Source organism: Ylistrum balloti, unplaced genomic scaffold (genome assembly GCF_031769215.1).
Source record: "Ylistrum balloti isolate Yb309-2 unplaced genomic scaffold, AGI_CSIRO_Ybal_v1 Utg370064, whole genome shotgun sequence".
NCBI classification, from domain to species: domain Eukaryota; kingdom Metazoa; phylum Mollusca; class Bivalvia; order Pectinida; family Pectinidae; genus Ylistrum; species Ylistrum balloti.
The window spans coordinates 383,792-407,414 of record NW_026782110.1 but is presented as its reverse complement, the minus strand read 5'-3'; the positions used below and the strand labels follow the sequence as shown (position 1 = coordinate 407,414).

Here is a 23,623-nt window from a genome sequence, read left to right as displayed (position 1 = left end):
ATCGTCTTGTCGCTATCATTGGCGATGTATCCCACAGTAATATAAAATAGTCGGGTTTGGTGTACACATTTCTTATGTTACCTGGCCATGTTTTAATTCACTCGAATTGTGGTACGCTTCAGAAAATACACTTGTTCTTGACGCTTTTCTAAAGCTATCATGATGTATGAGGAATACGAAATTTATCTAATTATGGAGCTGCTGCATCTCCCCGTCTTGATTTTCTTTTGATCACTTTGGATTTTCCTAAGTCGCCTCATAGGGACCAAAATTTTAGCATCGCTGACGAGTCCTAGAAGGACGAAACAGCTGTGTGATGCAGTTTAATTTATTGTTTGGCTCTACTGTATCTCATTCTAAATTACGATATAATATAAATAAAAAATCTCCTGTGTGTCATTTGTACAATCTTCTGAAAGAATATAAATGTGATTATGGAATTTATTGAATTTTGATCAGCTCGGATCTTCCTCAGTCACCTCCTGTTAATTCATTATTTGACTCTACTGAATCAAAGCTAAATCTGTATTAAAATGCTATTCACATGTGTGTTTTTGTACAGCTTTCAAGTTTGCATGTGGATGATACCGGAAGTAACCTTCTGTCCTCAAGGTTTGCCATGTCTTAATTTATTGTTTGGCTCGAAATTTGTATTTAAGATGCAGTTCACTCGTGAACCCTTTTCACGATTTCCTTTATCTAAAAATAGAACAACTAAGGATACAAGGCAGAAATGAATCTTAAATAAAAATGAAGTATGCCTAGAGACAACACAAAACTTACTAGGGGAATTCATGTAAGCAATTTTCATGGATGACGTTCCCGTTCTGAGAGTGACCACAAAACCACCAATATTCTAACAAGCACAGTACGTAAAGAAATGATAACTTGAAATAACTTTTACATATTTGGAAATCAAAATTCATCAATATGAAACATATTGTATGGTTGAAGTAATTCTAGACTTTTGTGTATGTATTTGAATATCAGATCTCAGTATGAAGCAGGTCTCGGGATAATCAAGACTACAACACTTCATTGTCACGACACAGTACATAATGATCAGTATAGGTCGGCAAAATAAATCGGCGACACCGAAAGTTTGTTTCTACCGTTCAGATAACTATAACCCCGCTTAGCTCTTGAAGGAATAAGGGGAGGCAACTTTGAAATTAAACATTTAAAAGTCAATATTACGTTAGTAACACCAGTTACAAGTTGATAAAAAATTGTTTCTTTTTCATCAACCAAATATACACTGAACAAAGATGGAGTAAGTGATTATTTGTTTCATGTTATAAGCGAAATATTCATCAATAATTTTTTTTTTCAATTAATTTCATGTTTTGTATAAATATAAGGGTACTGAAATATAACGATATTAAAAATTCTGTCACAAAAAGGTTTTCCATTCTATTTCTTTCTCTAAAAAATCAAAGAAAAACAATATGTTATTATACAGGGAAACTTCGAGACAAATGCTGATCAGTATTACTTCTGAAAAATCATAACTTGATATCAAGAAATCACAGGACTTACCAGAAAGGAAATTCAGTAAATGCTTCTCAAATGAACACAATAGACGAAAATAAAAAAAAATATCAGAACAAAATTTATTCAACGCTATTATGAGAGGTATCATTCTATTAATTCCATGTGTTGCTGACGAGTTCTTTAAACAAGAAATCACAAAGAAATCATGAAGCCTATTGTATAATCTTTATTTGTTCTTTAAATTTAGGACATTTTCCTCCTGCCTCCGTTTATGCTCTTAATTATTGATTATGGTCGCCCATTGACCATATTGTTTATCTGTTCGGTCCTAAAACCAGGGAAGCGCAACTAGGGACGACGAAGAACTTGCATGTCTTCTCATGAAATAGCGATAACAAACTTGTTGACGTAAGAACGAAGTACGACATATGGCGGACCTTATCTGAAAAGACTTACGGTTTACATAATAAACAGCCTGACCAAGGACAACGGACAAGTCCTTTAACAACGAAACAATTAAAGGATACACTGTAATTGCCGTAACCCTGTGTGTAATATCTTACATTTTGTTGACAGTAGAATTTGTTTAAGATATGTAGATGTTCTTGGCGTTCTTTAAAAGATTGAACAAAAGACACAAGTGAATTACACCTGTTAATAAAAAAAATAGAATTAGATTTTAAAATGGATACAATAAAGTAAAAAAGAATAAATTACATTTATTAGATCTAGTGTACATTTTATTATAACTATTGTTCAATACACAAAAAATAATATATCCACTAAAATCGTGGGTCTATAACTATGAAAAATCTCTGTGGAGACTGTATACCGGTATTCCAATAGGCCAATGACATACTTCTGAGAGCGGTATAACTGAAATCACGACGATAAAACGTAAAGTAAAGATAATTGGAATGGCTGAAAAGACTACAAAGCTAGCAAATAAATAAAGACTAGTGTTTCTTAGGGTGCCTGTATTTCATGATTCCCGTAAAACTATGATAGACATGAACTAATTCTTAGAGATATACGCCGACTACTGAGTGGCATTATTACCATAACGATAAAAGACAATATAGAACAATCTTATGGTGTTTTTGTGATTAACAAATGATCGACATTACTGCGGAGATTAATTCTATCACTACAAGGGCCTTTAAACTTTAACAAACTCTCCAAATAATGTCATAAATCAGATGTAGGATTTATAGCGTCAAATCGCGTTTTTTTTTCTTTTTTCTTTTTCAATCCCTCTAAGTATTCCACCCTTGTCAGAAACATACTTTCGCAGTCACAATATCCATGACGAACACGTTTTGCGGTAATCTCTAGTTGGTATGTATGCTGGTGTGACAGTCGAATACTGCGGCACCTAGTGAACATTTTCTTCGGCAAAGCGAACAATAATAACCTAGGGACTTAGGTCTGGAGTTTTTTTTTGTTTTTTTTTTTTTTTTAACTAATTTGTTCTTCTTTTTTTTTCAAAAAACGCTTGTACGATATTACATGTACCTTCGTGTGAAGAATCGTTGTAGTAAATAAGCATTCCATCTATGATCCATTCCTTTACTTGAGATTTAGAACAAAAACAACTCTTTGTCTCTATCAAAGTTTCCCTTCCTTGCATGCTTTCTGAACTAGAGACATGGTGCTGTTTCTTTAAACGTTGGTACGGAAGCCGTGTAGTGACAGGTGACAAGGTGCGGTGGGACATTAAAATTATCATCATCATCATCATTTCATCATTTATTAAGTTTAGGCGTTACAGCCCATCAGTACATGTACATAAATCAAATAATACAAATAATCAGATACATTTGAAGGCATAGCTGTGTAAGAATAATAACGTACAACGCCAATAGTATCGACAAAAGTAAGTATTTATACAAAGGGAGCAAGAAAAACAGGTTATTATGATTTATATGTCATATTGCGCACAGCATTGCAATTTAAATGGACAATTTGTATACCTTATACTACACTTAGGAAATACATGTAAATAGTAGCAAAACAGATCTAGACTAGCAAAATCTGTCAAGACGACGGGCGGCCGGACAAACCTATTGAAAAAGTCGGAGAGACGGAAAGTAGTCAGACGGATAAAAAATACAATACAATTATACAATTCTACGCTTGTGTGCTTCTATCATAAACTTACCTAGCAAATTTAATTCCTTTAGGTTCTGAGAGTTCAAAAGATCGACCATTTTGAAAACTGATGGCTTACGCCAAAAATAACTCTTAATGTACTTTTTCCTCAGGTCTACATAACTCTGGCAAACAAGGAGAAAATGAAATTCATCTTCTATATCCATAGAATTACAATTTAAACAAAGTCGAAGATGCCTATCTATATTTCTGTATCTACCAGACTCTATGCCCAGGTTATGAGAAGCAAGACGAAATTTGCTTATCATAATTCTTCTTTGTTTAGGTAAGGATTTTGATAAATAAAATTGCAGAGTTACCTTATCAACAATATGCCTATACATATAACATTTGCTAGTAATTTGCAAAGAATTAAACAGCATTTGATTAGCCTGATCTTCTATTCTCTGTTTAATACTAGTGAAAAGAATAACATCGGATGGAGACTGCCTTATCCACACGTATCCAAATCCTAGTTCAAATAACTTCTTAACACCAAGCAGATTTTTACAAAACTCAAGATGGATTTTTTCCAACTCAGTCGCTTTGAGGCTACCCCAAACTTCACATGCATAAAAAAGAAGAAATTGTACTGTGTGAAGCATGTGCTAATTACATGGACACTTTATGAAACGCTTATGTCTTCACTGTAGGTAATGATGTTTTTTCACTTTCAAATGTAGGTCAAAGGTTCACGGTCAAGGTCAAATGGTCAAAACTTTTGGTACCATCGGAAAGGTATTGTCACAAAAAACACACATGTCAAATATGAAAGCAATGCCTCTTACGGCAAAGTTATGGACAAGGTTGAAATTTAACAGCACACAGAGAGCGACCGTTTAATAATGTTTTCGCACATAAGATAACAGTGTCGTTAAGACACGTTTCATTATCTATTTACTTACGGGTCAGTACATCTACTGATGATGTTGGTCAGCTGGACGGATTTCCTTGAAGAGAAATTGTCTAAACAACGTCTAAATATGGTGTCCTCTGAGTTTTGTTTCTTCTGTAAAAGAAGAATGAAATATACCACTTAATTCAATATTAACTAGAAATAATAATAATGATAATAATTGGTGACTGCAATCAAATTCCCAAGGTAACAAACATTAGGAAATAATTTAATCAATGCCCAAATACCTCAACACGAAACTAGTGTCCCGCTCAGGCTTAACGTACTAATAATGATATACTTCCTCTGTTGAGTTCCTTCCTTACTGTCCTACTATAACTATCTCCAGCCAGTGTAGCGGTTTGATACTGAAGGTTACGTCCAGGTATTCTAGGTATACAAACCCATCTCTACACACAGAACGAGCTATAGAAACAAAATGCAATATTACAAATTATTACCTGATCAGGTAGCACTCAGGTGTCCGATTTTATCCACCAAATACACATTACAATTCAGCTCCCTGTTTGCACCTCAAGAAATCTAAATATTTCCGATAGTACCCCTCAATTAACGTGTTGACCACGCTATCCGATTTCTAATGATAATTTACAGCTTACGCTGGGTGGCAAATTAGTGCTATATATACATACATTTCCGTCACAATAGTGAAGTACTGGTGTACATTTCCCCATAGCAGGTAGTCCCTGTTCAGTCATCAACTTTAATCAATAGTGCCCATCACATCTAAAGGAATCTGGACTACGTTGATTGAAAGGTTCAATAGTTACGACCTTAAACAACCGTGTTGGACGTTAATGGCTAATAACGATCGATGGGTGTACATGACACTACAAATATTGACTGGGCCGTCTGTTTATATGGGTACTATTTGATGGTTGGTAGGATGACAATATTATCGGGTTTGTTGGTGTTAATCTTTTTACAATTGTTCAGTCATTGTGAGCATCATGTACATTGTATATTTAGAAAGGTTCTCAACAGAATGATAAAATTATCAATAACCAGGTGTGCATTTATATAATATGTTACCTCAGTGTAATGTGGACAGAGTCTTTCATCTCATGATATTCTTGAAGTTAAGCTCGTGGGTGTGCAGAATAAAGAGCTATCACCAATGATTCGTGGAATGTGTGACATTCCCTCATACCCGGGAATCCACGAGCATTGCCTTGTAAAATCAACAGTCATTATATAGAAATTCCAAGCAGTTCTCACACACTTTTCCCTCCGTTGCTTAATTTCAAACCGGAATAATCGGAGTAAACAGATTTGAGACTTCAACTTCATGGTTATTTCAGAAAATTTCTAATGTAATGTTTAAAGAGATGTAGGTTGATGAAGTGTGGTATAGATTTGTGAACGTCATCAGGAGATATTCTCATGTGTGTCACGGGAGAACATAGTTCGGAACAAGAGAATACAGTATGTACAAATTCTAGAGATGAACTCGTGTACATTGTATGTAGAATAATGTCCGTCATTCCAGATGCATGGCTCTCCCAGCCACGATACTCCAAGGGTTATGATCACTATCGCTTTCAGCATCTCTGGAACATTTCATGGCGACATTGAAGGTGCCATGTGCGACACCTTGTTGATAAGACGAGACTAGTAGCTTAATACTTTTCTGTACATCAAACGAATCACGAGGTCGTATAATGTAAAACAGGGACTAAACACGAATTTCCAACCCACAGTCCATACACGTGTACATACGTATTATAATGACAACGAGTTAAAACCTTTTTTGGGTTGGGAATTCGCGCCAAGTTCCTGTGATACAGACAAAATATTATTGATGCCGATTGACATGCGATTTACGATTGAAGACGGATGCTTTATCGGGGATGATCGACAAATCAAGATAGATCCCATGGTTTATCATACGTCTATAAATAATCACCAGAACGTGCGCTTGGAACTGGTGTTTATTGATGTACCCGGGGCGCGAACTTACCTGGTTTCTTTAGTCCATCGGAAATAGATATATCGATACTAATATTGAAAGTCGACCAGTCAGTCGGGGTTAGCTGTGACTGCATTAATACAATGAAAATATATATTATTTAGTAACGTTTTTATGCTGATATAACTGATGTTTCCTTAGGACTAAAAGTGCAAATTTTACAACATTGGTTGTCTTGAACAGACAACTTCAAGTGTATCACACATACAAACCATCTTCCTCACGACACCCTAAGATGCGTTTCGCACACGCTATTTTTGAAATGTCGAATTTTAATGTTTAAGATGTTTCAGAACAATTTGTTCAAGTGGGTAGACGTTCAAACTAGAATCACAATCAGCAGTAACATCATAAAGTATATTGTAAAGAAATGTTTTTCCTTAACGCAAAAATTCACAACTTAAGTATCTGACAGACGCCAGATGGCTTGACCTTTTTTTGACCTTTAAATATGTTTTCTGCTACAATGATCTGCCGATTGCACTGCCACATTAAGGAACGAAGGGTGAAGCAACATTTTATATTTCATAAGTTTGGACTATTACAGCCTGGGATGTACAAATATGTTGTGTATGTCTGGTGGCCAAGAGATAAGTATGTGACAGCCATCCAATATCAATGTGGTGACCGCCAGATATTCATTCATGTAGTTATCCCTATGCGAGTCTATTTCGCTTCCTTACATAACAGCTGTTTCATTCATTATTTCGCTCTTCTATATCTAACGTTAGATTTGTGTTTAAATTCTTTCGGGTATTGACAAGAAGTCGTTAGAAGACCCCAACAGATTTTATCATTGTGACTTTATAAGTCAATCTGATTTATTTTTTCAAAAACTTTCTCATGCTTCATCCCAGAATCTTCCAACCCCAAAATATAATAATTCTAGGATTTTTGGTTACTGAGAAGTTGTTTGAATGTTTGAACAAAGACTGATGTGGCTTTCGATAAGGGTAAATTAATCTCTAATTTCACTCATGATCTATGTAAGTAAATGTTCTTTTTTTCTCAGAAAAATCCCCATACTTATCTCAGACCCTTTCGGCCAAATATCACGGTTCTATGCCTGTTGGTTGTTAGGAAGTTGCTTGAACGTTCTAACAAATATGTTTCTTGTGACAGAAGTCAATTTAATTATTTTCAAAACTTTCTCGGACCACATCCCAGAGCCTTCCGGTCAAATATCATGATTCTATGCATTTTGCTTATTTAGGAGAAATTAATTTTTTTAACAAACTTGACTCCTGTGACCTTCAAAATGGATCAAAGTCATTTCTTTTCGCAAACCTTTTTGAGCTCCATCCCATGAGCCTTCCAGTCAATTCTCAGTGTATTTTGGTTACTGAGAAGAAGTTGGTTAAATGGAATAGTTGATACCGGACCTATGATGAACGATGTATGTACATGGCATGCCACACCACAGTTCACCTGGCCCTTCGTGCTAGGTGAGCTAATAAATATTGAAGTTTGAACAGTGTTAATCAATCCCTTAATATATATAACTTCTATCAATATTTCCCCGAGATCTCAAGCACCCGACATTCAGAGTACGTGTAGTACAGAAGGTATATCCATGTGTCCCGAAACCTCGTATGAAGAGATACGAAATACGTTTGAAGTTATCAGTATATGACAAACGTTATAATAAAATGTGCGCTTTTAGTTTAAACAAGATTTATCGTAACTGTATTGAGACGAATTATAAAATAAATATTGTATGTAGATTTTCATGTAGCTTAAAATTGCACTCCGTTAAACCTGTTATCAGTGAATGGTCTCCAGGCTACAGAGACAACCACCGTGACGAAGTTGTCCTTGCACGTCTTCGAATGGGTCCTACATACCTTACACATTCATATATGTTGATGCAACTCTTAATGTAATAACGGCGCTTAATGTAGTAATTATTACAATAAGCGTTGCAACGGCTACGCTTAATGTAGTAAAGTTATTTTATTACAGTAAGCGGGGCAACTGTTACATTTAATTTAATAATTTTTTTTTAATTACATTTAGCGCCGAAACTGTACTATTGACAAATATAAGAAGGTCCTCAGTGTAATAAAATCCGAAATGAAGGGGGATATATGGAGTCTTCGGTTTTGTATTGTTATGTCATTTTGGGTATTTTTAGGGCCCCACATCGAGATGCGGAAGCCCTATAGGAATCCCCCTGTCCGTCCGTCCGTCCGGACGTACGGACGTCAGCACTTTTGTTTTCCGATGATAGCTTCAGTTATGATTAGATTAATGATTAGAATGCCATCAAACCTTGCATGTGGCTAAAATGCCAGTTACCTCACTTTTTGTATGCATACACATTATGATGACCCGCGTCAGCCGTGTCATATCAAAGACGTTTAAAATGGTACTCGAAGCTTCCCCCTTAAAACATTAATACTGCAAAGACAAGGAACTGAACGGCCTGGAGTCAGTATAACGGTGTGGGTAGTGGGTTGGGTACATGTATTGAGTCAGCCATGCATGCCATGTACCTATGACATTATCTGCAAATGACTTAAGCTGTTGCGCGGACGTTAATCGACAATACAACACCACCCTTTTTTGGTCCAACTTTCAAGGTCACGGAATCAAAAGGTTATTGCTTTGTGTTGTTTTTTTGTTATGCTGTTGCTAAGATATAGTTGCATTGATAAGACTTTTCGAAAATAGCTTTTTTAGCCAAAATGTATCACAATAATTCTTAAAACCAACATATTGTGTTTGAAAAAAATATTCGCTTTTTTTGGAAGGTCACAGGTTTTGGCTGTACCTTTTAGATTAAGAAGAAGAATTTACACGCGATCAAACTGCATATAATCTTATCCTCTTTAAATGATCAACACTGCATAACATAACATTGCAATATTGTATTCATGGAAACCTAGTCTCCTCACAGATCACCGTTGAAGACACGATGTAATCTGGATAAATAATAAAACAAATTTTATTCAAACCATTCATGATCAACAAGATAGATGTGATATTAAACTTAGAAACATGTGCCAGCACAACATCCATATGCTTTTAAGGCAACAAGAACTTCATCGTTATATGGTGAAGGTCTGTAAGTGAGTAATAGTATCACAGTACAAACACATTGATTAATTGTACCGTAACAGTATAAAAATTGTTACATTAGCGGTAATTTAAATACAACCACAACGCTTAGTGTAATAATTTATTTTGTATTACTCTAAGCGTAACAATTGCAACTCTTAATGTAATAAAGATAAGTTTATTACATTAAGCGTAACGGTCGCAACGCTTAATGTTACAATTATTACATTAACGCCGTTATTACATTAAGAGTTGCGTCATATGTTGAAAGGCGAAGATAATCCTTTGTGCATAGGATGTGATGAGCCATTCACCGTTAACCATTTTATTTGACTGCAGTGACCTTCGGTCTACTCGAGAACGTTTTAACCGTAACATTTCAAGTCTAAAATCCCTTTTTGAAACTGTTGAAATTTGTAAAACTCTAGATTACCTGAAAGATGTTGGTCTATATAATAGATTAAGGCGTACCATTTTAATCTTTTGTGTTAACATACCCATTTAAGATATTTAACATTTGTCTTTTACCTTTTGGTTTGTTTAATGTCAATTTTCCTTTGGATCGTTGTGTGTTTTACCGTTTGATGGCCCTAATGACATTTTATATGTTGACGAGCCGTTAAGAATGTAATAATAATAATGATAATAGCATTCCGAAGCTTTTCATCTCGGGGAAAAGCAAATAAACTTACTTGCTGTCCACGATTACTACTGTTGTTACAACTGATGGCCGCACATTGTACCATGTTGACATCTGGCGTTTGTTTACAATTTTTCTGCTTGACAGATAGCGCGGATTTTTTGCAATGAAAGCGTTTGTCACATATGACGTCACGGATAAGGGCGATAACTCAGTCATGGCCTTTGTGTTTCGCAAGATCGACTGAAGAACAGCAGTTTTTAAAAACTCAATTAATTTACCAAACACTCTAAATTTGTGTAAAATAGCACGTTTTTGTTTTTTATGATACTTTTATAACACTCTGGCATCATCGGCAGTTATTTTATGGGTTTTGGCTTTCTGTCACCTTTAATAGATAAATATATTTAACATACCTGTTCTAACGTTACTATTTTCTGAACATACATAATATCATAATGGATCTGATTTCCGCCAAAATGTCGAACACTTTCAAAAAAAACATGTCGCCTCAGTCTAAACTGTATTTCACTCTTTGACAAGAGACTCGTCATCTCAGTCTAAATTGTTTTCCACTAGGATACAGAAACTCGTCACCTCAGTCTAAATTGTTTTCCACTCGGAGACAGAAACTCAGTCTAAAGTGTTTTTCACATGCATACAAAGATTCAACACCTCAATCTAAAATGTATGTCAATATAGCACTCGATTACCCTTTGATCTGTTTTGATGATCAAGAACAGATACACAAATGTAGCATTGAAATACGATTTTGATATGCTCAGAACACTACCATCACGTGTTGTGAAGGTGGACATCATAAGGTATGTCCCTCTAATTGTGTGATGTTGTACAGGTGGCATTGGGGGTGATGTTTCTAGTAACCTTGTGTTATACAGGTGGTGTTTAGTTACCTTGTGTTATATAGGTGGTGTATTTATTTACCTTGTGTTATATAGGTGGTGTTGGGGTGGTGTGTTTAGTAACCTTGTGGTGTACAGTTAGTGTTGAGGTGGTGTGTTTAGTTACCTTGTGGTGTACAGGAGGTGTTGTAGTGGTGTGTTTAGTTACCTTGTGTTATACAGGTGGTATTGGGGTGGTATGTTTAGTTACCTTGTGGTGTACAGGAGGTGTTGTAGTGGTGTGTTTAGTTACCTTGTGGTGTACAGTTGGTGATTGGGTGGTTTGTTTAGTTACCTTGTGTTATATAGGGGTTGTTTGGTTGATAATTTACCCAGGTATCAAGCTCATCAAAAAACAACATCTCATCGAAATCATATTTTATTTCATATCACATCAGATATTTAATATAAGACACACTTATAATAGTAATAGCAAATTTCAACAAACCAGTTGGTGGTGTGTTTAGTTACCTTGTGTTATATAGGTGGTGTGTTTAGTTACCTTGTGTTGTATAGGTGTTAGGGGGTGTGTTTAGTTACCTTGTGTTGTATAGGTGTTTGGGTGGTGTGTTTAGTTACCTTGTGCTGTATAGGTGTTAGGGTGGTGTGTTTAGTTACCTTGTGTTGTATAGGTGTTAGGGTGGTGTGTTTAGTTACCTTGTGTTGTATAGGTGTTAGGGTGGGTGTTTAGTTACCTTGTGTTATATAGGTGTTAGGGTGGTGTGTTTAGTTACCTTGTGTTGTATAGGTGTTAGGGTGGTGTGTTTAGTTACCTTGTGTTATATAGGTGTTTGGGTGGTGTGTTTAGTTATCTAGTGTTGTATAGGTGTTTGGGTGGTGTGTTTAGTTACCTAGTGTTATATAGGTAGTGGGGTTATACAGGTTGTGTTGGGGATGTTTATAATTACTTTGTATTGTACAGTTGGTTTATTGCTGATGTGTTTAGTTACCGTGTGTTGTATAGGTGTTAGGGTGGTGTGTTTAGTTACCGTGTGTTGTATAGGTGTTAGGGTGGTGTGTTTAGTTACCTTGTGTTATATAGGTGTTTGGGTGGTGTGTTTAGTTATCTAGTGTTGTATAGGTGTTTGGGTGTGTTTAGTTACCTAGTGTTATATAGGTAGTGGGGTTATACAGGTTGTGTTGGGGATGTTTATAATTACTTTGTATTGTACAGTTGGTTTATTGCTGATGTGTTTAGTTACGGTGTGTTGTATAGGTGTTAGGGTGGTGTGTTTAGTTACCGTGTGTTGTATAGGTGTTAGGGTGGTGTGTTTAGTTACCTTGTGTTGTATAGGTGTTAGGGTGTGTGTTTAGTTACCTTGTGTTATATAGGTGTTTGGGTGGTGTGTTTAGTTACCTAGTGTTGTATAGGTGTTAGGGTGGTGTGTTTAGTTACCGTGTGTTGTATAGGTGTTAGGGTGGTGTGTTTAGCTACCTTGTGTTATATAGGTAGTGGAGTTATACAGGTTGTGTTGGGGATGTTTATAATTACTTTGTATTGTACAGTTGGTGTATTGCTGATGTGTTTAGTTACCGTGTGTTGTATAGGTGTTGGGTGGTGTGTTTAGTTACTGTGTGTTGTATAGGTGTTAGGGTGGTGTGTTTAGTTACCTTGTGATATATAGATAGTGGGGTTATACAGGTTGTGTTGGGGATGTTTATAATTACTTTGTATTGTACAGTTGGTGTATTGCTGATGTGTTTAGTTACCGTGTGTTGTGTTGTGTTGTGTTTTTTTCATATGTTTTATATGTTCAAATAGATAAAAATTAAATACAGTTGGGTTTATGTTGGAGCCATGGATGGCATCATGACTTCATTTCCTTTTCATAGACACCAGTCTTTTTTGCTAGATCAACAGTGGGTATGAGTCCTCCCTTTTCCAGTTTTTTCATCTCGTTATTTGTATGAGATTCCTTTGAGTTCTGTGATCTTTTCTCCAGGTCCATGTAAATTTTAAACATTACTACTGTTGCTAAAGTACACATAATTAGAGAGAGAATGTGGTCTTTTCTTGTCAACTCATTTGGATTCCTGAAAGTAAAACAACATGTACAGGATAAGATTGAAATAAAACAATGTGTACAGGATAAGGTTGAAATAAAACAACATGTACAGGATAAGATTGAAATAAAACAACATGTACAGGATAAGATTGAAATAAAACAACATGTACAGGATAAGATTGAAATAAAACAACATGTACAGGATAAGATTGAAATAAAACAACGTGTACAGGATAAGGTTGAAATAAAACAACGTGTACAGGATAAGGTTGAAATAAAACAACATTTACAGGATAAGGTTGAAATAAAACAATGTGTACAGGATAAGATTGAAATAAAACAACATGTACAGGATAAGGTTGAAATAAAACAACATGTACAGGATAAGGTTGAAATAAAACAACATGTACAGGATAAGGTTGAAATAAAACAATGTGTACAGGATAAGATTGAAATAAAACAACATGTACAGGATAAGATTGAAATAAAACAACGTGTACAGGATAAGATTGAAATAAAACAACATGTACAGGATAAGGTTGAAATAAAACAACATGTACAGGATAAGGTTGAAATAAAACAACATGTACAGGATAAGGTTGAAATAAAACAACATGGACAGGATAAGGTTGAAATAAAACAACATGTACAGGATAAGATTGAAATAAAACAACGTGTACAGGATAAGATTGAAATAAAACAACATGTACAGGATAAGGTTGAAATAAAACAACATGTACAGGATAAGGTTGAAATAAAACAACATGTACAGGATAAGGTTGAAATAAAACAACATGGACAGGATAAGGTTGAAATAAAACAATGTGTACAGGATAAGGTTGAAATAAAACAATGTGTACAGGATAAGGTTGAAATAAAACAATGTGTATAGGATAAGGTTGAAATAAAACAATGTGTACAGGATAAGATTGAAATAAAACAACATGTACAGGATGAGGTTGAAATAAAACAATGTGTACAGAATAAGATTGAAATAAAACAACATGTACAGGATAAGGTTGAAATAAAACAACATGTACAGGATGAGGTTGAAATAAAACAATGTGTACAGGATGAGGTTGAAATAAAACAACATGTACAGGATAAGGTTGAAATAAAACAACATGTACAGGATAAGATTGAAATAAAACAATGTGTACAGGATAAGGTTGAAATAAAACAATGTGTACAGGATAAGATTGAAATAAAACAACATGTACAGGATAAGGTTGAAATAAAACAACATGTACAGGATAAGGTTGAAATAAAACAACATGTACAGGATGAGGTTGAAATAAAACAATGTGTACAGGATGAGGTTGAAATAAAACAACATGTACAGGATAAGGTTGAAATAAAACAACATGTACAGGATAAGATTGAAATAAAACAATGTGTACAGGATAAGGTTGAAATAAAACAATGTGTACAGGATAAGATTGAAATAAAACAACATGTACAGGATAAGGTTGAAATAAAACAACATGTACAGGATAAGGTTGAAATAAAACAACATGTACAGGATAAGGTTGAAATAAAACAATGTGTACAGGATAAGATTGAAATAAAACAACATGTACAGGATAAGATTGAAATAAAACAACGTGTACAGGATAAGATTGAAATAAAACAACATGTACAGGATAAGGTTGAAATAAAACAACATGTACAGGATAAGGTTGAAATAAAACAACATGTACAGGATAAGGTTGAAATAAAACAATGTGTACAGGATAAGATTGAAATAAAACAACATGTACAGGATGAGGTTGAAATAAAACAACATGTACAGGATGAGGTTGAAATAAAACAACATGTACAGGATGAGGTTGAAATAAAACAACATGTACAGGATAAGATTGAAATAAAACAACATGTACAGGATGAGGTTGAAATAAAACAATGTGTACAGGATAAGATTGAAATAAAACAACATGTACAGGATAAGGTTGAAATAAAACAACATGTACAGGATAAGGTTGAAATAAAACAACATGTACAGGATAAGGTTGAAATAAAACAACGTGTACAGGATAAGATTGAAATAAAACAACATGTACAGGATAAGGTTGAAATAAAACAATGTGTACAGGATGAGGTTGAAATAAAACAACATGTACAGAATAAGGTTGAAATAAAACAACATGTACAGGATAAGATTGAAATAAAACAATATGTACAGGATAAGGTTGAAATAAAACAATATGTACAGTACAGATAAGGTTGAAATAAAACAACATGTACAGGATAAGGTTGAAATATGTACAGGATAAGGAAATAAAACAATGAAATAAAACAATGTGTACAGGATAAGATTGAAATAAAACAACAGGATAAGATGTACAGGACAGGATAAGGTTGAAATAAAACAACATGTACAGGATAAGGTTGAAATAAAACAATATGTACAGGATAAGGTTGAAATAAAACAATGTGTACAGGATAAGGTTGAAATAAAACAACATGTACAGGATAAGGTTGAAATAAAACAATATGTACAGGATAAGGTTGAAATAAAACAACATGTAAATAAAACAACATGGATAAGGTTGAAATAAAACAATGTGTACAATGTGTACAGGATAAGATTGAAATAAAACAACATGTACAGGATAAGGTTGAAATAAAACAACATGTACAGGATGAGGTTGAAATAAAACAACGTGTACAGGATAAGATTGAAATAAAACAACATGTACAGGATAAGGTTGAAATAAAACAACATGTACAGGATGAGGTTGAAATAAAACAACATGTACAGGATGAGGTTGAAATAAAACAACATGTACAGGATAAGAAATAAAACAATGGTTGAAATAAAACAACATGTACAGGATAAGAAATAAAACAATGTGTACAGGATAAAAATAAAACAACAGGATGTAAGCATAAGGTTGAAATAAAACAACATGTACAGGATAAGGTTGAAATAAAACAATGTGTACAGGATTAGATTGAAATAAAACAACATGGACGGGATAAGATTGAAATAAAACAATGTGTACAGGATAAGATTGAAATAAAACAACATGTACAGGATAAGGTTGAAATAAAACAACATGTACAGGATGAGGTTGAAATAAAACAACATGTACAGGATAAGGTTGAAATAAAACAACATGTACAGGATAAGGTTGAAATAAAACAATGTGTACAGGATAAGATTGAAATAAAACAACATGTACAGGATTAGGTTGAAATAAAACAATGTGTACAGAATAAGATTGAAATAAAACAATGTGTACAGGATAAGGTTGAAATAAAACAATGTGTACAGGATAAGGTTGAAATAAAACAATGTGTACAGGATAAGGTTGAAATAAACCAATATGTATAGGATAAAATACTCATATTTTAACATTGGGATATAAAGAATATAAAATGCTTTATACTGTTTTTATCCTCAAATAAATGCCTCTTCCCTAGAATACATGCTTAGTATCCAAGTTAACTTAGCATACTAGCATACTATTTTAAAACTGATGATTCTGAAAAAATAAAGAAGGGGATTCTTGTGGGCAGGGATGTATTTGAGATATATTGTAAATGTGGCAGATGAATCAAACAGGCTCAATGGTTTCTGAGTAGAACTGTTAACAGAATTAATTTTTATACTCAAATAAGAAGCTAAACTGGATATACATTAAGAATGTAACAAGTTGACAATACAAAACTCAACAGACATGAAATAAATAAACCTATCGAATGTTTATGTTGATTGATCCAGTGACACTAATACAGGGACACTCAACTAGGTTGACTGATCCAGTGACAATAATACAGGGACACTGATCAAGGTTGACTGATCCAGTGACAATAATACAGGGACACTGATCAAGGTTGACTGATCCAGTGACACTAATACAGGGACACTGATCCAGTGACACTAATACAGAGACACTCAACTAGGTTGATTGATCCAGTGACAATAATACAGGGACACTGATCAAGGTTGACTGATCCAGTGACAATAATACAGGGACACTGATCAAGGTTGACTGATCCAGTGACAATAATACAGGGACACTGATCTAGGTTGACTGATCCAGTGACAATAATACAGGGACAATGACCTTGGTTGACTGATCCAGTGACAATAATACAGGGACACTGATCAAGGTTGACTGATCCAGTGACAATAATACAGGGACACTGATCAAGGTTGACTGATCCAGTGACAATAATACAGGGACACTGATCTAGGTTGACTGATCCAGTGACAATAATACAGGGACACTGATCTAGGTTGACTGATCCAGTGACAATAATACAGGGACACTGATCAAGGTTGACTGATCCAGTGACAATAATACAGGGACACTGATTAAGGTTGACTGATCCAGTGACAATAATACAGAGACACTGATCAAGGTTGACTGATCCAGTGACAATAATACAGGGACACTGATCAAGGTTAACTGATCCAGTGACAATAATACAGGGACACTGATCCAGTGACAATAATACAGAGACACTGATCAAGGTTGACTGATCCAGTGACAATAATACAGGGACACTGATTAAGGAACACTGATACAGGAACACTGATCCAGTGACACTAATACAGGGACACTGATCCAGTGACACTAATACAGGGACACTGATCTAGGTTGACTGATCCAGTGACAATAATACAGGGACACTGATCCAGGTTGACTGATCCAGTGACAATAATACAGGGACACTGATCTAGGTTGACTGATCCAGTGACAATAATACAGGGACACTGAACTAGGTTGACTGATCCAGTGACAGTAATGCAGGGACATTGATCTAGGTTGACTGATCCAGTGACAATAATACAGGGACACTGATACAGGGACACTGATTAAGGGACACTGATACAGGGGCACTGATTAAGGGACACTGATACAGGGACACTGATACAGGTAATATAACATGTCATTTATTACAGTGTACCTGATCTAATAGCAGTAGTGGTTTTGGGAATAACCATAAAATCACTAGAACTGACCAGAATATTAGTAGAAAGCTTCAGAAGCAACACTTTGCATTACAGACAGATCCCAAGAACTAACAACATATGGTCAGGATAATTATGATGCAGTCATGTTAAAAATTGCTACTGTGACTGTTATAACAAAGTTTGATGAGGTTGAAAAATAACAACCTTTAGTCACCTTCTGCTGTAGACATCCCCACCAATTTTTACCTCAATGTCATCAAAGGACTTTTGGTCCAAACCAAAACATAACCCTTGGTAAGGAAATCTCTAGACCATTCTAGACAAGTTTGAACTAAATCCCAATGATAGAGCTTGAGAAGTTTAATATGTGAAAAGTTAACTGACAGCAGACAATAATTTAAGAAACACAATGGCTATGGGTCATCCCGACTTGTTGGGTCAGATGACTGAAAGAAATGACAACAAGTTATGTAATAATTACGAAAGTATAGTATTAAAAGCTGCAATCAATGGCAACAATTTTGCATAAAGTGTAAGCAAGGTATTATAGGACTTTGTTTTATATAGATCTTTTATCACCATTTTCACAAAAATGTGGTTATTATATGTAGATTTCATAAAAGTTTTTAAGTAATTTTTGAATATACTCTCACCATTTTGAATCTCGATCTTTGCAGCTCATATCATGTTCCATGAATGGACTTGCATGTTCACGTTCAAAGGCACGTGCACGTTCATAGGCACGTGCACGTTCATGTTCTAAGTCCCTATCCTCCCAATATTTTTGACGTCTGTAAAACATTTCCTGGTCAAAATTTCCATGCTGCTTCTGATGGCTGTAAAACTTATTGTCATTTGACTCTTGCTGCTGACGTTTTGTCCGACGGGAAATGGTATGATCATAATCCTGTCTTTTAACTTTGTTACTTAGGACTTCATATGCTTCTACTACATCTAGGAAAGAAGCAGTACACGCCCCTTTGTTGAGATCTGGGTGATATTTCTTGGACAATTTGAAGTAGGCTGATTTTATCTCTGATTCACTGGCATTCTTCTCTAGATTAAGAATCTTGTAATAGTCTTTCTGTGACCCAGAGTTCTGAGTGAAAGTTCTATATAGAGTATGTACAGTGGACCACAATGGAATACAAGGTGTATGTATTTTAGAAATTTGAACGCTGTGGTAAATCACATTTAGTGTACACAAGTTCCTATACTGACACTTCCTGATCTCTCCAACATGCTGCTTGCTAACTTGGTTCTGTGCGAACACTTTGAGAAGACTTGGAAGTTTTGGATACTGGCAGCATCGTGACCATTCTACACGTGGTAAATTTAGGAGCATTATTGTAGGTCAGTAACCAGGTTTCCTTTCCAATGTACTTCATACATACCTGTCAATCTTCTGCTGAAATATATAGAGGATACTCCATGATTTCAAGATGAAAATCAAATATCACATTTATATCAATGCACATGCATGTACAAAGTCAATATTGGCATGGGAGGTTGGGCGTTGGCTCAGGTTAATTTCTTCAAGCACTTTCAAATATTACAACACAAAATTTTTCGTTAAAATACTGTTTGTTTTAAAACAAAGTCACTTTTTACAGTGTTGTTTGCAGTAATAATCATACTAATTAATGGGAAAAGCAAAATCCTGGCTAGGACGATCCCTTTATCCCAGCAAGCTACTGGCCTAATATCAGTACCCTGGGCCTTTTGGTTATTGAGGAGAAGTTTTTTAAGGTTTTAACACATTTGGCTCCTGTGATTTTAAAAGTAGGTGAAGGTCATTCATTTGGACAAACTTGGTACACTGTTTTCCCACTATGCTAAAGGATTATTATCATTACCCTTGGCCTTTCCTTTTCGAGAAGAAGCTGTTTGAAAGTTTTTTAACACATTTGACCCCTGTGACCTTGAAAGTGGGTCAAGGTAATTTATTGTGGCAAACTTGGTAGAACATCGTCCTAGCAGGCCACAGGTCCAATATCAGTACTCTGGGTCTTTTAGTTGAAGGTAAGAAGTTGTTAGAAGATTTTCATACATTTTACCCATGTGACCTTGAAAGTGGGTCAAAGTCATTCATTTAAACAAATTTGGTAGCCCTCCATTTCAACATGTTACAGGTCCAACATCAGTACCCTGGGCCTTACCATTATTGAGAAGAAGTTGTTTGAAGTGAAAATTTAACACCAGACTTCTTGCCAGGTGAACTAAAATAATAAGTATTTAAACCGACAAACAAGAGTTGTAAACAATTTGACAGGTGTGCAGACTGCAGCAACATATTATCCATCAAACTCATACATAAATAAATTCAAATGCTGTTCATACTATAAGATTTATTAAAAAGACTGATTGATGAAACACCAGTGTTTTCCCTTGAACAGGAATATCATTTCGATAACAAAATAAAAACAAAATAAATTCCAAGAGTGGTGGATATCTGTGATTATCTGTGCACTTTTCTAAAGGGTTTGATTCAAGGTATTTTTTGTTCTTTTTGATTCTGTTTTTTTACTCCAATGAGCCATATTTCTTTGTAAACTTCTTTTTTATAATAAAACCTATTCAAGCAAAGATTTTTCATCTTTCAGTCTACCATTCTCTAGTTAAATAAAATCAGAAAGGAGTCATCAAAAGTAATAATTTCAAAATCATGTTTTCAATGCATGTTTGGACTTCTGCAGTCAAAAAAATGCAAGAAGCTGTGGCTTATTATTCATGGTCAATTTTTATTCACATGACAGATGACATCAAAACATTGGCATTCGATGTTGAATTCTTGAATTATTTCATCATACCAGGAGGGTGTTTGACATGTAAAATTGTGTGTACTAAGAAAAAACACAAATATACCAGTGAAATATTAGCTCATAACATCTTATGGTGAATTGAGTAAATCACAATTTTTATTCTTTCGGAAGCATGACATGTTACAGCAATAAAAATTATCAGGCCAATAGTTCATGTGATACGGCACGACAACATGACCGCTCCGAAATACAAAACGGTCCGAAACCGATGTCGAGCACATATTATGCAACAGGACCGAGTCCTGAATACACAATCATGTCGATCGTGAATACACAATCATACCTCGACCAAAAATTTCTGTCTCTCAAAATAGCACTGCTAATATAATGTAAATATCATTAACCGTATAGTAAATGTGAATTCTGACATCAAATTATCATTTTAGAGACATAAATTTTCGGTGTTAGTACAGTACATCGTACCGAGTCAGTCACGTCAGTTATTTTAAATTGTGGCAAATGACATGTTATTTATCACGGCAGAGTACGTTCATGATGGCATCATGTTAACTTTAAAAGAGCTTACTAATTGTGATTATGGAAATTTACTATTTTTGCACGGGAGTACTTATTATAACCTACCATGTCGCCTAACAAGGTCTTAGCTCCTAACATTCTTGCACTGGATCGACATCATCTAAAAGCTTGAGAAACGAGATCACCGTTAACATTATGTTTGACGCGTACGGGATTAAAGTTAACGCTACTTCGGGAAATATTTCAGTCAGCACTTATTTTAAAGTTTTAATGAATTTGATAAACTATAATTAAAATAAAGATCATACAATTGTTGGCATCAAGATCCACCTGACATCTTTTTTAGGCATTTATGTGTATGGAGTTAACCAACTTTGTTTCCAGAACACAGTCAATTTTGTTTTCCAAATCAATCTCAAAATTGCTTTTGCACATAGGGCTAGACAGAACGTATATATATACATCATTTCAGGATCCATCCTTCATTTTTTAATAACGAAAACAAACTTTTAACTTTCAAAATAAAAAATTACCATCACTAAGTCTCGTATTTAGTGAAGTATAACTAGAAAAACAACATAACCTTCATTTGAAAGCGAAACACCCATAAAATATTTTAATTGATTAATTGTGGGATAAATGACTTAGTAATAGGATACATTTTAATGGAAAATGATACAAGGCTCTATATCAATTCATGTCAGATTATACAATTGATAAGAATTTAAAAATTCAAAGTACCAAATGAGATAGAAAATCATTGAATATGCCAGTTATGTAGAATTTTGAAGTTCAAGAAAGACTGACCTCAGAATATGCTGTGTGGAATATTGAAGCGCAATTAAGATACAGTTGTAGATTGATCTCAGAATACCTGCTATATGAAATTTAGGATTCCACGATAGACTGACCTATGGATTCCATGATAGACTGACCTATGGATTCCATGATAGACTGACCTATGAGAATGCTAGTTATGTGGAATTTGGAATTCCACGTTAGACTGACCTATGAGAATGCTAGTTATGTGGAATTTTGAATTCCACGTTAGACTGACCTATGAGAATTCCACGTTAGACTGACCTATGAGAATGCTAGTTATGTGGAATTTTGAATTCCACGTTAGACTGACCTATGAGAATGCTAGTTATGTGGAATTTTGGATTCCATGATAGACTGACCTATGAGAATGCTAGTTATGTGGAATTTTGAACTCCACGTTAGACTGACCTATGAGAATGCTAGTTATGTGGAATTTTGGATTCCATGATAGACTGACCTATGAGAATGCCGGTTACCGTATATGGAATTTTGGATTCTCATTTTTAATTTTTTTTATTCCTACACAATCTTTTGAGATAGTTGGAAACACTTCATTAATTTCACAATGGTATTTTTTGCAGAAATTGGTCTGGTCTCCTTAGGCATTGTGCTTTTGTCTAGTATTGAAACTGAACTATCAGGTCAGCACCATGTCCTGGTTTAGTATGACATGACTTGTTCTGAAAATGTAAGTGTTTGTCGACTGTCTTGTCACCGTAGGCAGTAACACAGCCTCGATATCACCAAACTTAATATATGTTAAATGTAATGAAAATAAAACTTCAAAAATTGTCTTCAAAGCAAGTTTATTCTTCATGCACACTAGAAGTTCCATTCCAAAAAGAACACAGACTAGTGTTTAATGGTTTTTGTCCATAATACAATCCAATCTATACAAAACAATACTTACAAAAAGGAACAATTACACACCAACATTCCCCATACATACTGAACCATTATAAAAATTGTTACAAACTAATGTTATCTGCATTAGATCTAGACAGATAATAACAACTTGTACTTTTTACAGGTTTAAAATAACATTAAATCTGCATTGAAACCAAACACATAATTTATTATACTTTTTTAACTCACTCATTCATATTGAGGCTGTCTGGATTTCAACACATTGTTTACGGTAGAAATGAATAAATATCCTCGGTGTTTTTTTCCATTTTGATGTCTTGAATACATTTCAATCATAACTAGTCTGAATTTCCTCTTTCTCGGACACCAAATATTACGACAGTTTGAAGAGACAACTGGTTAAGGAGCCAGAGGAAAATCAAGCTAAGTCAGAATGTTATAACAATATCTCCAAGATACTACGATGAGATCTGAATTACATCAGGTAGTGTCAATATTATTATTATTACATTCTTAACAGCTCGTCAACTCATAAAAGGTCATTTGGGTCATCAAACGGTGAAAGTGTCA

General features: G+C 34.7%; 1 protein-coding gene across 2 annotated transcripts; it reads right to left on the bottom strand.

Annotated features, from left to right (window-relative positions):
* Positions 1–12,258: 12,258 nt before the first annotated feature.
* On the bottom strand, positions 12,259–21,584 carry LOC132549518 (uncharacterized). 2 transcript variants are annotated; one of them, XM_060213456.1, is made up of 3 exons: positions 21,470–21,584; positions 18,719–19,473; positions 12,259–13,166 (listed from the first exon to the last, which is right to left on the bottom strand). In XM_060213456.1, exons 2-3 carry the CDS (start codon positions 19,408–19,410, stop codon positions 12,941–12,943), a joined length of 918 nt encoding a protein of 305 aa, XP_060069439.1. In that variant the 5' UTR covers positions 19,411–19,473; positions 21,470–21,584; the 3' UTR covers positions 12,259–12,940. The 2 variants fall into 2 exon arrangements, with proteins under 2 accessions (XP_060069439.1, XP_060069440.1); XM_060213457.1 differs by having other exon boundaries at positions 18,719–19,470; positions 21,470–21,503.
* Positions 21,585–23,623: the final 2,039 nt, after the last annotated feature.

What these genes read in the sequence shown, in the direction of transcription:
- LOC132549518 (XM_060213456.1), bottom strand. Translation starts at nt 19,410, where the DNA reads ATGCTCCTAAATTTACCACGTGTAGAATGGTCACGATGCTGCCAGTAT. An exon ending in AAAGATCGAGATTCAAAATG is followed by an intron (nt 13,167 to 18,718) that starts GTGAGAGTATAT and finishes TTTTACTTTCAG; the next exon opens with GAATCCAAATGAGTTGACAA.